This window comes from Drosophila elegans, unplaced genomic scaffold, assembly GCF_018152505.1.
Source record: "Drosophila elegans isolate 14027-0461.03 unplaced genomic scaffold, ASM1815250v1 contig_149, whole genome shotgun sequence".
Lineage (NCBI taxonomy): Eukaryota > Metazoa > Arthropoda > Insecta > Diptera > Drosophilidae > Drosophila > Drosophila elegans.
This window is the reverse complement of record NW_024545513.1, coordinates 21,794,900-21,811,172: the sequence shown is the minus strand read 5'-3', so window position 1 is coordinate 21,811,172 and position 16,273 is coordinate 21,794,900. Positions and strand designations below refer to the sequence as shown.

The following is a 16,273-nucleotide window of genomic DNA, read 5'->3' as shown; positions in this document are numbered from 1 at the left end:
ATCATTTCCCATTTTTGTCCAACATTTTATTTGGTATTTCTAAAATTTCATAATAACTATCCGATTAAATCTCTATAAAACGGTTCAAAATCATATTATTTCGAAGATTATGTCCATTTCCTTATTGTTGTTTGTCCTAATAAAGCGTATAATCAATTATGATATTTTCTTATTATGCTTTTATAATTTTTTTTTTGCAACGTTAGAAAAAATATTTAAAACTACGGATATTTGCAATTCCTTATAACAAATGTTCTCTAAAATACTCCAAACGTGTTTTTGCAATTTTGCTAAATTGCTAACCAAAAAAATGTTTATGAAATATGTTAATATTGTAATTAAAAATTTATATTTTAGTTAAAACCTGTATTGTAAACATTTTATAGTAATATAGATTATATATTAAAACAATTTTGAAATATGTGTGGCTAAAATATATATACTAGGAAACTAGTAATGTTGAATGCCAAATAATTAAGAACTTTAAAAGTAAATACCCCATTTAAATATTGTGGGCAGAATAAAAGCTAAAAGTTTATTTTGTGAAAATAAATTGGTTATCGATAAGCACTCACATCTGCGTTATATTTAAAAATCCCAGAAAATAATTTCGATATACTCATTCTTTCGCTGCATTCAAATATGGTACGCTGTATCTTTTCCGCGGTCACACTCGTTTTTCAGTTCGCAAAGGGAAATAAACACGCGCGCTCCGTTGTTTACGATTGAAAGATATAAAGGAATATATATATACCGCCGGGGAATAAATATTTCGGTTCTTGTAAAAAATATTCATGTTGAGATTTGAGGTATTTTACGCCTGAAAAATTTTTTTCTGGAATTTTTTGAAGTTTTGCTTAAAAAAAAGGAAAAACAACGGAAATAGTTAATAACAAAGTGCGTGAGCTTTTTTTATTATTAATATTTTTTGTGCGTGTATGAGTGTTTAGTCTTTTCGCGTGTGTGTGTGTGTATGTTGTGAATCCCAATTGCAATTGTGGTTGTGTAGGTCAAGGTGAAGCAGCTGCACTACCGTTAGTTCTCCACCCATTGAGTATGCAGTTTTCAATTGCGAATGCATGCAAATATATGCAGAAACCCTAAAAAGTCAATATTGCAGTTCGTCCCGTCTCTTTCGCACTCCCTCCCTCCCACTAGCACCTTCCCGCGTGAGATAAGCACTAGATAACCGTGTGTGCGTAATTTACAGTTAAACTTAACCCTTAGGCAAGAAAATATTCAAATATTAACTCTTCAATAACAAATATTTCTTTAAAATGTACATGATGAAAGGTTTAAATTCCGGAAAGCTTTAATTGCTTAAAAATTTAATATTAAAATAAGGAAGGAATTATTAGTCAAAAATAACTGTTAAATTTAACTCCTGGCAAAATCACTTAAATAGATTCTTAAACTTTATAAATAGTTAAAGTACTTGTATAAATATATTTTAAAACAATTTTTATCGTATTACAAAACACTATAAAACTTAACCCTCAGGTAGTGTTTTAAATATAATCAACATTTATTATAATGCAGCAAGCGCAAGTAGCAACTGCATACGCAGCAAACTGCAATAAATAAACTACTTAAAAAAAAAATTGAATTTTAGTCCTAATATCTTGTTAGTTTTTATAAAAACTATTTTGTGCAAATGCTGTAGTAATTTGCAAGGTTGCAACCTTTGCTAAATGTGAATTTAATTAAACCCCCCAGGCGCAGTGTGAATAAACAGTGAAATATTAATGTGGCAACAGTAGCAGCTGGCTTCTGGCGACCTGCGACAGCAGCAACTTGCAACTTACAACCTGCAACTTGCAACATAAGCGGCAAAACGGCGTTTCTACCGCAGCGTCGCCTTTTTGGCGGCGGCAATGTGCCACCGGCGGCGACCATGAAGCACCAGCCAACGCCACCGCCCCTCCCCCTCAGCCAGCCGCCGGCGATGGGCGGTCCAGCCGCTGGGGGCGTGGCCAGTGCCATCAGCAACATCAACGGCAGCAGCAACAACATCACCAACAACAACAACGTCATCGAGGCGGTTAAATGCCGTCCACCCATTTACCCCAAACGTGAGTAAATCCTTTCTCGAGGGTGCGAAAATACAAAACAACAATTTTTTATGGGTTTAAAGGGTTGATCGAACTGTTTACAAAGGGCTCAAAATATTTGCAGCCTTTCAATACCTTAATAAATACTCATTTTGAGGTACTTCAATTTTCTAATCTACATACAAACTTGTATGCTCTTATTATTCATTATTTTGTTCCTATCAATCCGCAGCCTTAAAAAGTCCGTTTTGATTAATATTAAAAATTTTAAAATGTTTTAACTGTGGTGGAGAAACATAAACAAATGCATTGGCTTTAGCGTAACCTAAATATGTTTGTTTTTTATTGGTGTTACCATTTTTTTATTTTTTATTTATTTTTTAAAATTCTTTCCATTTTAACAAAATTGTTAATGTGTAACGCTTGTTTGGTTTTCTTAGCCAATTTTCAAGTCAAATTAAAAACTAAAACTAAAAATTAAAATTAAAAGTTAAAAAAAAATGTCAGCATTTTTTTGAGTGTATATTTTAATTGATCACTTAAGCTTACGCTTTAGCGTTAACTTCAGTGTTTCATTATTAAATAACCCAAAGCATAGGTTATCGGAAATGTTAATACCAAGAATGACTTTTCAAGTTATTTAAATAGAAGGTTGTCCAGAAACTCTTTTGTTATCAATTATTGCTAGATAAAACAAATACAAGTAGTTATCTCTAGCTTTTAAACTTTACATAATAACAAAAAAAAATAATAGTAAATAAAATAATTGAAATATATACAAAAATATAATACTAAACTTTAAATAAATATGCATTTATAGATATATAATATATTATACAAAAATATAATACTAAACTTTAAATAAATATACATATATATACATGAATATAGATATACATATATATTATATATATTATATATTATATTTTATATTGTTAAGAAGAGGATTTTTCAAAATTGCACATTGGTATACGAATGTTAAAAAACTACAAGGTAGTGTCACTTCAGGGAGTATAAAGTATAGGATGATGTTACCATAGAGTTGAAAATCTGATTTACGTCGTGCCAACTTCGATGATTTCAATTCGAGTGTAGGTTCTCCGCGGGCCAATTGCCCTCGGTTGGATCGATCTTATCTGGGATCTGGGATCTCGATTGGCTTCCCCATTACGTGGCGCACTCCACTGCTTTTCCGCCGACAAGAAAATTGGCTGGCCAACTATTTTCCGATATTCCAATGGCTTGGAAAGTCGACGGCGGCTTCCTTTCCTTTTTTGCCCGCTTTGTTTTGTTTTGGCTTCGCTTTCGCCGTGGCTTTTTTTTTTTTGTATTTTCTTGGCTCTTGCTTTTGGACTGGGAGTTGCGACTGCCGTTTTTGGTAGGCGTAGACTTTGTATATTTTTTTTTTTGCCCCCCTTCTCTATGTTTTCTTTTTTTTTCTTCTTATTTTTGGTTTTGTGTAGTTTGCAGTTGGCCGCACCCAATCCCAATTGCAGATCGGTCTAGGCCTTGATGTCTTTTGGTCTTGGCCATTTGGCATTGGCCTTAACTTGGTGGCAACGTGACCGCAGCTAACGGTACTCCTGGTTGACATGTCGTTAGTGTCCGATGAGCATTTGTGTCTCCGATATCGGGGTACGCCTCAACCAAGCGGCCCACATCATTCTATACTCTTGCGATGGGTTCCAGTCCCGCAGCTACACTTATAAAAATGTTCTCCTAAATATTGAAAAATTTGTTTATTTTTGGGCAATGGACTTTGTTTTGCTTAAAAAATTCATATTAAAAAAACTCAAGCAGATGACCCCTAAAAATCAATTGGTACAGTAGTCGTTGTGTTTAAATAACTATTGCAGCAATACATGAAAAAACATTTAATTAAACTCAACGAACTCGCATCAAATATTGAATAACTAAAAAAAAATTTTAAAAAATGAATTCTAAATTATGAAATTATAATGTAATGAAAATATTTTAATAAATACAATTACTTGTTTCGCTTCATAAAATTATAGATTATCTTTGCAAAAATATAATTATAATGTATTAGTGCAATACAATTGATGCAAAAAAAAAAAAAAACAAAAATTGTTGTGTGGTATAGTCATTGGCAAGCCCATGTTTACACTCAGAGACCTAGAATCAAACGTGATAAGATAAACAATACTTAGCGAGAGCAATTGGCGGTTCTATATATTGTACTGAGCTCACCTAAAGTGCTGTTTTTATATTGTTATTTGGTTTTACAATGTTTGCTGGTGAATTATAAAAAAAGCTAACTTTATTGAAGAATATCAAATCAAAATATTTTATTAACATAGCAAGTAAGTCTTTATTAATAGTAAGGTAAATTCTGTATTTGTTAAATGCTCTCTCATTATATAAAATTTGTTTATTGCTACCACTTCTGTATGGTAAATCGAAAAATAATTAATAACGTATTAAAATCGAATTAAAAATTGTGAATTTTATAATTACAACTAACATTGGTTTCTGGGAGTTCACTGTATTTCCAGCAACACTGCCCATATGGAGTTCAATTAGTTGATGCATCGGGAAAAAATCACGCTCATCGATTGTCTAAGTTTAGTCATCCATTTCCATTGTGCCTTTTCCTTTGCATTCAATCCCAAGATTCAGATTCCACTTTTTAGGCTTTCATTCGTTAGTTCCAATTAAAAATGCTGCAGTTTAGCGTTTAAAAACTCATTAAGAGCGAACTTCATTGTTATGGCAAATGAATTCATATGTTCCTGCTGCCTCCATCTCAACTATTGTGGTTGTGTCGTTCCCTTCGAAATGTCTGCTATATGTTCTATATGTTTTCCATGCATTGTTTAAATGTGGGGGCGTTTACATGCAGTGCTACAGCTGCCGGCAAGACACAAGCACTGGAGAAATTTAAATATCTAGTTAAATATTGTGTATATAAAAAAAAAATTTCATATTATAAGTCAAAGTTTAAATGTTGAAAAACGTGCTACTTACTATTATTAAATAGCTTAGTGGATTCAAAAAAAAATCTTTATAAAACAACTTGAAAAATAATAGAATTAAGCTGATAAATTATTAAAAAAAAAACTTTATAATTGAATTAAAGTATGCAGAGTAATTCGCCGTTTGACTTATAAAAAGTTTTCATGCTTTCAGCGCTATATTTTTGTCCGCATCTGTATATAGCAAACAGTGGGAGTGGAATTTTCATGGCAATTAGGGAAATCAGTGCATAAAGCTGTCAAATGCCCGGTTCTCCAAAAAGGGGTTAAATGGCGGGGGGTAGAGCTGCAATGTCACAGATTTGTATGTTTTCGGTTATATGTACACGTAATATAAATAGAATGCGTAAATCAAGCAGGGTGCATTTCGGCGGCAACGAACCTAGAAATTGTGGGGTGTCAAACGCGGGGCAGATCCATTTCAAAGATCAAAGTTGCAGCCAGACACCAAAAGTCCATTAACAACTACTATAAAGATATAAGTATGAAAAAAAAATGAATACATAAATATTAAAAACAAATTTTAAGCTGTTTTATATTCTTAAAGATTTTTTTAGTTCTTTATATGTATTTTTAAAAATATTTAAATTTGTTTTTTTTTTTCTAATGTTAGTTTTTTTGAAAAATTTTAAGTTAAGTATGACGTCTTAACAAAATTAATCATTAAACTTTAGCTACCAGAAAATTACAAATATTTGAACATGATATTAGATAGTAAAATCTTAATGGCTAGTTCTTTGAATTAATGAAGCAATTGAGTGGCTTTCTGTTCGAGTTCATCTAAAATGAACATTTTATTTGTGTGGAAACTGAAGAATTTCGAAATCGAATGGCAGAAAAGATCGAACGGATTGAAAATGGATCTCAGAATGCGAGAAATTCCCTCGAAATGCAGTCAACAGGAGTGGGGGCTGAAGGGTGACAGAGAGGGGGGTCATGGGTGTGGAAATGGGAGGCGGCAAACCTGGGCAGCTTCTTCAAATGCCGTCAATTGTTTTGAAAGTTTTCAGCATGCCAGGAGCGGAGATGCAGCTATTTATGGAACATTGCAACAAGGCCCCAACAAATGCCCTTGGATGTGTGGACAGCTGTACAGTAAACTCTGGCCAAGATACTTTTCATTTAAATCTTTGAAGAAAACGTAATCTTTAGCATAAATAGAATTGTCTTATTCAAGCAACCCAAAAACACTTCTTACAGAAAAATATTAAAAGCTAGGCCTATAAAATTAAATTTTGTGTAAACACAAATTTATATTCTTATACATTTTTGTTGTTAAATGTGTCATTATACATAAGTCTGGTTATTTTAAAGAAACTGTTATTAGAGACTTGAAAGGCTTGTCCTGAGACTGGTTTTTCCTAAGCTATTAAAATTAAAAATCTAAAGTGTTTTGTTTTATTAAAGATTTTGTTAGCCTGAAATTTAATTTTTAAATTAATAAATTAAACAGACTATATAGTTTGTTTTAGGGAATGGTACATTTCATTAATTGCATGTAAATTTTTGTGATATTTGAGCAAGTTTTACTATGGTTCTCTGGCTGGCCCACTGCCTTTTGTTTACTTACCCAAATGCTTTTGAGGCTGGGCCGAAATGAAACCGACTGGGCTGGGCAGGAAAAAGCAGAAAAGTAAGCGGAGAAGAAACCCAATGCCGATGCTCGTTCAATGGCTGCATGGAGAGACCACTTCAAGACCCCAAAGACCCCCGAAGAACCCCTCCTGGTATTCCTATTCCCCAGTCTGGGCACTCGTGCGTTCAACAAGCCACTCGAACTCTGGCGAGAAGAGGGACAAGATGCGTAGAGCTCCAAGAAAATATAACAAGAATGGTGAAAGGGTTAGTCGGGGAAGCCAACATTGCAAATACTCTAGACGACCGCCTCGGAAAAATTGTATTTTCCTGACATGTTTTCAAATTAAGACGGATTTCATAATTGTTTGCTTAAAATAATTGACACGTTTTCTTGATTTGAATATCGCAAAATATAGCTCGTACAGGTAGTTTTTAAATTAATCTAACTTTAAATTAAAAAATTTTAATATAAATGAATAAAGAATAAGTATTTCATAATTATTTATTTTATACCAATGCAATTTTTCAGTGGCACTTTGACCCATATCCTGAGTATTTAGTTAGAGTGCTTGGCAAAAATACATACATATGAGAAATTCATAAATATTTATTTTACACTATTGCAATGGATTGCAATCCATTGCCATTGGAAAAGGGTATATAAATATACTGGAAGGCATAAAAAGTGAACTGCATTCTGCAGCAGAACTCGAATTAAACTTAATTGAAATGAAATTGAGATGGGCGAAAAAAGGCTGGGGATATAAGGCGGATGAATGAGCGACCGAGATTGAAATTGATGTTGTCGCCAAGTGTTAAATGGTCTGTCATAATGCCGATCGAGATCGTATGGCGAGAGCCACGGAAAATCATTTCCCAGGCCATTTGCCAGCGATTCCGATTCAAACGATAAGTGCTCAAGTGTTTGACACCCATCAACCTATATAATAATTCTTGTAGATATGTTTTTCCCCTCGCGCAGCAATTGAATGAAAATAAAACAACAATACACCCCAGAAAATAAACATTTCTTAATGAGCAAAAAGGGTTTTTGTTTAAAATATAAATATAGGTGAAAATATAATTTTACAAAATATTGACATTTCTTCAGTTTTACAATAATGATCTCAAAGAATCAGCACAGTTTAAAACGATGTTGCTATTGGTAATTCTCTTCAATAAAAACTGTTTAATGACAAAAGAATTAATTTAATTTTTTAATAAAATCTACCATTTCTGGAAGCCCTAACTTTTTAGGAGCTTTTGGGGTTAAAGAGTAGTATTTTTTTTGTGTGTAGAATATTATAGGGACAGACGCCCGAGCGACCCAGCCATAATGACGATGACAGCGACAAGTCTAGTCAATGAACCTCATCGAAGAGGGGTAATTCCCGGGGAAATTGGTGGGGAAAAGATGAAAACTGCAACGCCCACAGAAAAGCTCTTTGGGATAAACAAACGACAATAAGCAGCGGCGATAAAGATCTTCAACGAGAGCAGACACAGAGAGAAAAACTAGGCGGAGGGGGGAACGAACTATCAGATTTACAGAATTGAGACCTCAGATTTAGTCGGGCGTGTGGGTGGGTTGGAAAATGGAAAATGGGCAATGGGCAATGCTGGGGAGCTGGAGTGACATAGTGGGTGTCATAGTGGGCGTTTTCACGTCTCGACTGACGGAACAGATAAAGCAGGTGGAGGATGGATGTTGAAAGTTGTAGGACTTCTTCGTTCTTCTCATTGAAACCTCCATTTTACTGTGCTTACTCCCACATAAAAATATTATTAAAGCAAATACACTTAACAGGTGAATAGAAAAGATGAGATATTGTGAAATTGGTGTCTTAATAGCTTTTTATGAGTTTTATATTTCATTAAATGTTTCGGAGTCATTGTGTTTATGCCATTTTATTTTCTCATGTTACAACATTCAAATGGTATAACGGTCTATCCCAAAATAAACAGCTAAATCTAAGGTAAAAAGTCGTTTAAAAAGCATACTTAATTCAAATGTGAGCTCTGAAACCCATAATATCCACTGTATACATATTTTTCTCTGTGCATTCTGCATCTCACCCTTTAGAACTCGCATACCCCTCGTTTGTTTACACAAGCCAATCTTCGAGTCGGGCCAAGTCATTGCGCTCATTAGCCTTGCTTGTGGTCTGGGCCCGATTTCGCACATTTATCCGACAGATGAAGATATGGCCCCACAAACAACGATCCGGCGAGATAACTGTATCTGCGCCCTAAGACCCAAACAAATATCTTGCCATCACGATAATGCGGCATAGCAAGTTCATCCAGTGCTTACACGCGATTTGCAATAATTGAACAAAATGTACGCAAAATATATTTTAAGCCAAACGCAATGATCGTGGGGTTTGAAAGGGGGGGTTAAAAGTGGTACTTTTCGGTTAATTTCGTGTCTTATTACTTGCTTTCTTTCGATACATTCCCATATATTTCACTATAAAATTAATAACCGAAAAAAAAACAATCGAATGTATAAGGTTTTTATTATTGTATGGCTCAAAATTGTGTACTTGTTTGACTTACCAATAATACATAACATATAAAATATCACTTAATTAGGCTTAAAAAATGTCTGACTTGGGAAAACTACTTTTTTTCTTACCACATAACATTAACATAATTAAACTCGATCTAACAAATAAAATGGTTAAAAAATAATATTAAAATTAATATTTTGTATCACCAATTTTGATTTGTCCTAGAAAGTGCAATACCGTCTTAAGGTTTGGATTTTGGAGGGGTTGGACTGTGTCACTTCAGGAAGGAGTGCATTCCAGTTCCCCTTGGCCTTGCCAGCTGAATGAGTTCCGAACTCGATTATAATCGAAACGTGAGCGGGAACAATGAGCTGACTGTCTCCCCGCTGAGTGACACCCTTAGGAAATCTGAAGGGGTGGGTGGTTCACCGATCCGTGGGGGTGGACCCTCAACCAGTGCTACCATATCTCAGGCAGCGGGAAAGGGCAGTTACCCAAAGTGCACAGGGGGTAGGAATTCAAAATGTATGTGAAATAATGCAAGAAATCGAGCAGCGGGCTAAACCGTAAATGTTTGCTAAATGGGGTATTTAAATCCATATGTAGACCCCTCAGGTATGGAATTCAAAGAAATTAAATGTTTGTTTTGCAATACTTGGGTACTGACTTAGATTTAATGACATAAAAAACAAACATATAAATGTGAACAATATAATTAGAAATTTGTGTAGAAAGATCGCAAATTAAATATTACCTTTTGCTTCTTATTTTTTTTTAAATAAAATAGAAAAATTATTGACTTGGAAAATTTTTCTAAAACTAGAAACATATTGGGAAAATCAGTATTTCCTGCGACTATCTGGCAACTCCATGGCGCGGGCGTTTAACCAAAAAGCGCCGTAACATCTGGCCCACTTTTTTCGGGCTTCCGCTAGTTTGAGCCAGGTTCTCGAGCGCAAGCGCCGAGAGAACGTGAATTAGAGGGTGATAGTACGGGGAAAGTTGCATTTCAGTGTTGCCACTTCATGTAACATCCTTGAAAAAGGACATAGAGAGGGGTGGCAAAAGGGCGGGAGGAAGAGAGAGCGCACGAGAGACCATTAAATTTGGATGGTTTTAGGGCAGCTCGCTAGCCAGTTGCAGCTCCACCACAATACAATAAAGTGTTCATTAAACTCGGGGATTTATTTTTTCAACGACCAAACAAACAAATAACAAACAGCAACTGACTCAAACCAAACTGAAAACGACGGCCAAACAATCGAATCCAACTATGTGGCAAATTTGCTGATAAATACAAAAAAAAAAACAGCCAACAAACAGGAAGACACTGTGAAAACCCGGAAGGCAGAAAAAGTGGCCAGGCTTTGGCCAATTACGTTTTAAGTAGGCGTTCCGTATACACACGAAACTCGGCGGGAAAGGGAGGTGGGAGGAGCAGAAACCAGAGACCTGACACCAGAAACCAGGACCCACCAGCAGCAGGAACATGTGTAAGGATCCAGGGGCCGCACATAAGGGGATTCCCCGCCCCTATTTGTTCTGTTCCGTTCTGTTCTGTTCTGTCACTTCTGCACTCTGTCAGCGCTCCACTCGAAAGCCATTGCAGCATTTCATTTGCCTAATGAGACGGCGATGAAGTCGCTCAAGAACCAAGCTTCAAGCTTGAAGGCCCAAGTGCAAGGTCCTTCAGTCGATTAGCCCGTTTTACGTTCCCCCACTCCACACTTTTCAAACGGAGGAAAATCTGAGATAAAGGAGACCAATTGATTAGCATATAACAATAATTACAAACACTCTTTCTCCACCATCTGCTAAAGTTTCAGTTTCACCATAAAGATTAAATCATTGAATCGTTATCTTAGATTTTGTACGAGCATATCAATGACTGTTTTTTTTATAAATTGTAAATAACATAATTTTCAATCATATATAATATACGATTTTTATGATTTATTGATTTGTAGGCAATCTTTTTTCATCTTTAGTTAGTAATTAAAATTATTAATAACGAAATTTTCCTAAATCCTCAAGCCAAATTTGTAAATACTTTGTAGGCTTAGAAAATGTCATCCTTTTTTTTTATAGTAACGACTGAACTTAAATATTTGATCATAGAATTGTTATCTTAGAATTGTTATCAAAAGGCTTAACAAAATATTTTCTCAATTGTTTTTCTTATATATTATAAATCATTAAGTCCTAATTGGTGGTGAATCTTTTAGAAAATAATTTTAATAGAAATTAGTGAAAGTATTCATTACCCTTTTCTTAAAATTGCCGAAAGCGTCTTGAAAAAAGAAGCTGTCATAAATTTGTTAGTATAAGTTGGATAAAAAAAAACACTTACAAGCTTGGACTAAAATAATTGTAAATATTTTCCCCCACAGCTAAAACGCCGTCGTTCGACAAGGATCGGGATTATATAGGCTTCGCCACCCTTCCAGAGCAAGTGCACCGGAAGTCGGTGAAGCGGGGCTTCGAGTTCACCCTGATGGTGGTCGGCGAGTCCGGGCTGGGCAAGTCCACCCTGATCAACAGCCTCTTCCTGGGCGATCTCTACAAGAACCGACAGATGCCCAATGTGGAGGAGCGGATCGAGAAGACGACGAAGGTGGAGAAGAAGACGATGGACATCGAGGAGCGGGGCGTGCGGCTCCGACTGACGGTGGTGGACACCCCGGGATTCGGGGATGCCATCAACTGCGAGGACAGCTGGCGCGTGTGCACCCAGTACATCGACGAGCAGTTCCGCCAGTACTTCACCGACGAGAGCGGACTCAATCGACGCAACATCCAGGACAACCGGGTGCACTGCTGCCTCTACTTCGTCCCGCCATGGGGCCACAGGTGAGTGGTACTTCAAATTCACCACGCAAAACTATCATTAAGGCAAGGAGTATTTGTTAAATGGTACAGCTTCAGAAATCTTTAAATATTAAATAAATAAATATGTTTTCATAGGCATTTATTTTTATGTATTTTATTAGTCATAATAAATATAAATACATTTTTAAGCTAACCCCAAAGTAAATACAAAAGGCGTTCTAAAAAACCCATTTGAGCAACTATTTATGCGTAATACTAAAAGATTAACTTGACTCTTGAGTAATGGGAACTATTGCTAAATAATGAATGTGATAAAAACACTTGTTATCTTTTAAACAAAATTTTTATTCGTGAACTGGTAGACTAATATTATTTATTCTACACCCAAAAAAAATTAAAGTTTAGTTTTAATAAGTTTGTCTTAAAAATAAAATACAGAAGATTAAGTATTAATTCAATACTAAATAAAGTAACCACTAACAGTTTTATTTTGATACTTTCGTGGTATTGATTTAATTATTGAGAAATTTTTAACAGCCCATAGTTTAAAATTCATGTAACAATTTTTTAGTTCCTATGACAATTTTTTTTGGGCGTACGTATATTTAAAGATATTGGTTTTTGGATTTCAAATTAGGAAAAATAATAAACAATAAAATAACTGTATCCTTGATATACGAGCTTTGTAAGCTTGTAGCGAAATGTTAATATATTGAATTATACCAAGTAGTATTTTAAATACATATGTGCTTGTTATATTCTGGTTTAAGATATACCTTGCTTTATAATGTTAATGTATTTTAGAACTGAAATATCTCATTTACGAAATGGTTACCTTTCAGCCTGCGACAGATGGATCTGGACCTGATCCGGCGGCTGCACCGCAAAGTGAACATCGTGCTGGTGATCGGCAAGGCCGACTGTCTCAACAAACAGGAGGTGCGCAAGCTGAAGGAGCGCATCCTGCAGGACCTGGAGGACAACCACATCCAGCTGTACCAGTTCCCCGAGTGCGATTCCGACGAGGACGACGACTTCAAGCAGCAGGACCGCGAGCTGAAGGCCTCCATACCGTTCGCCGTGGTCGGCAGCAACACCATCCTGGAGGTGGCCGGCAAGAAGGTCCGCGGTCGCCAGTATCCGTGGGGCGTGGTCAACGTGGAGGACCCGGAGCACAGCGACTTCATTAAGCTGCGCACCTTCTTGATATCCACGCACATGCAGGACCTCAAGGACACCACGCAGGTGGGTTTAGTCGGGACCTTGCCATGTGCATTGTTTTTGGAGTTTTTGCATTGTATCAAGTGCCAAGGGTTATTTATATAAATATTCATAAATTAAAAATGCGATACAATGTTGTGTAGGAGTTCTGTTGTTTTTACAAAATTTACATTTCTTAGAACTTACAAATTACTTATAAGAAATGTCCTTTTTTTTGAATGTATATTTATTTTATTTTAATATTACGGCGAGACAAGACTGGGTGTTATAAGATAGCTGCCTTTTTTTTTAGAATCATTACAGTTCATCAAATGCAAGACTTAACGATTTCCAGATTATTTCTTTGATTTTTACCAAATTTCTTAAAGTTTAAAAATATTTGAAATAAGTTACATTGTTGCAGGAGTTCTAATTAAATATATTTTATATAGATTTATTTAGTTTGAATATTCATGCGAGACAAGACAAGGTTATAAGTTAGTAAACATTTTTTTTAGAATCTACAATTTATTAATTAATGTAAGACTATTCAACTTGATGTTTTCCAAATGATTTTGATTTATTTTTTTTGTTGTGGTGTTTATACCCCGGTGCAAAAGACTGGCTTTTATAAATTAGTTCGCCAGTCACTTTAAATTTCTAAAACACAAGTTAAACGGTCAACCAAATATGCTTGATTGTTTTAAATCTTAAAGAACACATACTAAAAGGTCACTAAATATTTAAGATATTTTCTTTTATTTTTGAAATATTTAACTAAAAATCTTAATTAATTTTGAGATTGCTTTTAAGAAAAGAATATGTAATTATTATGAACGAAATACAAAATACAATATTTAAAAGTGCTACTACTAGTCAAAAAAAGTATGCAATAATGTATTTAAAGTCTAGAAGTCATTTAACTTTATTTTGAAAGATGAAAGAAAACATTAGTTTTCTTTTTTAGCATACTTTTGGACTCCTTTTAAAGGGATTTCAAAACGCTCGTAATTTCTGTGGCACAACCCTATATAAATTTAAAAAGGTGATTTGTGAGCTTTTTTAATTAAAATTTAAAAAATTTTTCAGGACGTGCACTACGAGAACTTCCGGGCGCAGTGCATTTCGCAGATTTCGCAGCACGCGCTGCGCGAGCGCGGCAAGTTGAAGCGGGACTCGATCAGCTCGACCAACGGATTCGACGCCGCCATCTCGGAGACGGACAGGCTGCTCCTGCAGAAGGACGAGGAGATACGGAGGATGCAGGACATGCTCACCCAGATGCAGGAGAAGCTCAAGCAGACCCATCTTATGGAGATGAAGAAGAACGACAGCGTGATCGACGTCTAGGGAACGTGTTCAATTTTGCACCGCGATATATGCATCTACCTAATATGTAGGACCTTAATGGTGACCCAGAGACATCCTGGAGCAGCTGCAACCAAATCGACTTTGTTCATAAGCTAGCACAGACTTTTTAAAACCGCCTCCTTGAACTGAACCATAAAATCAAACTCATTGCATCCCAAAATTAAGACAACGACTCCACAAAGCACAAAGAAATCCGACATCAACTCTTGACATCACAAGCCTTTTTCAATTTTGTAGCCAAAGTAACGATTTCCTTTAGGATTAACAATTTAATGGAACACATTTATCTTGAGGAATTTAGCTATTGATCAATACGATTACGATATTATACCAAAGTTTAAGGAGTTTCAAAAACTTAACGCAAGTAAATTGTTAACGGAAAGATCAACAAACCACAGAGGCACATAGAAGTATCGTTACTGAGAAAGACATAGACAGAACCCAATATGGTTTTATTTATTTTATTATTCCTTTTGATTTTTTATCGATTTTTTTTGTTTTTTAAAGAGCAAACTGGAAAAAACCGAATTATGAGCAGGTTTGCCTTAGTTATGTGTAAAGAACTTATACCATTTACATTGTAAGAATATATCAGATTGGACGATATATATTTGTATATATATATATATATAAACATATATATATACATATATATTTGCAGGACAAACCGCTGGAGGTTTTGGCACTGAATTTCCATGAATCGACTTTCAGCGAGTTCCAATTATTTATGCTAATTACGTATTATCAGATATATGTATCTATGAACAAAACCTATTTTGTTAAAACGAATTGTTAATGAATTTATTTTAAATTAATCGATTAAGCCTTCACGCAACAACCATAATATTTAAATGAAATTATAGTCGAAAAATTATATATAAACATAGCGATTGCTAAAAATCGATTTCAAATAAAGATAAAAACCACGTAGTTGCTTTCTTGGCTGGCAATACTTTTTGATGGGAGGGTTTGGAATTCACAGGCTTATTACAATCCTGTTAGGATCTATTTAAATTATTAAAATTTGATCTAAAAAAAAAATTAAAATATGTTAGGTAATTGAGAAATTATAATCAATAAAATAAAATTATAGATGACTATATTATAATTTTATTTGTAATTATAGTTAAGATCTTCCTTGATATTTAATTATTTGATTAATTGAAATATCTTTAAGAAATATAAAAGCGAGTGATAAATATATTGGATGAGAATATCATCTCTAGAACGATAGATCTCATCGATAAGATATCGATTAGAAGGCCCACGTTTGTTTTTGTTTACATTTTTTCAAAATATTTTGAAGTTTGCACGATTAATGCAAGTTATTTATTATTACTAAATATATAGTAATGGACTTGGATCTGTCCCGTGCTGATATCATAGAACAGCTCAAAAAGGTGACTTCTTAATAGTTTTGTTTTTTTTTTTTTACCATGTACCAAAAACCATTGCTATTTTGCGTTACAGAGGGAGATCTACCTCCCAAATGTGGAAAAGATGCCGCCTGGGCAGCTGGAGGAGATCTACCGGGGATTCGTGGTGCCGCGACCCAGAAGAGAGCGGGATCGCTCCAATCCCATTTCGAATGCCATGGACATGGAACAGCTGACGCAGCGCATCAAGTCGGTGGCCATGGTGGGGCAGAAACGACCGCACCCAGCGAGCCCCAGCGATGATGCTGCCAAGCAAATCAAGATGGACCTGCGGTGACCCCATTGCGGGCGGGACTGTG

General features: G+C 35.2%; 2 protein-coding genes across 5 annotated transcripts; both read left to right on the top strand.

Moving 5' to 3' along the window:
• The first annotated feature begins 670 nt into the window (after nt 1-670).
• LOC108147715 (septin-2) lies at nt 671-15,468 on the top strand. Of its 4 annotated transcripts, none has more exons than XM_041710723.1 (5): nt 671-809; nt 1,717-2,072; nt 11,529-11,988; nt 12,810-13,212; nt 14,257-15,468. In XM_041710723.1, the coding sequence occupies exons 2-5, from the start codon at nt 1,895-1,897 to the stop codon at nt 14,515-14,517; spliced, it is 1,302 nt and encodes a 433-aa protein (XP_041566657.1). In that variant the 5' UTR covers nt 671-809; nt 1,717-1,894; the 3' UTR covers nt 14,518-15,468. The 4 variants fall into 4 exon arrangements, with proteins under 4 accessions (XP_041566657.1, XP_017129928.1, XP_017129929.1 ...); XM_017274439.2 differs by having other exon boundaries at nt 671-897; XM_017274440.2 differs by lacking the exon at nt 671-809 and adding an exon at nt 1,020-1,034.
• A 377-nt stretch (nt 15,469-15,845) lies between these two features.
• Nucleotides 15,846-16,260, top strand: LOC108147724. Its single transcript, XM_017274453.2, has 2 exons — nt 15,846-15,938; nt 16,009-16,260. Exons 1-2 carry the CDS (start codon nt 15,891-15,893, stop codon nt 16,249-16,251), a joined length of 291 nt encoding a protein of 96 aa, XP_017129942.1. The 5' UTR covers nt 15,846-15,890; the 3' UTR covers nt 16,252-16,260.
• The last annotated feature ends 13 nt before the right edge of the window (nt 16,261-16,273 follow it).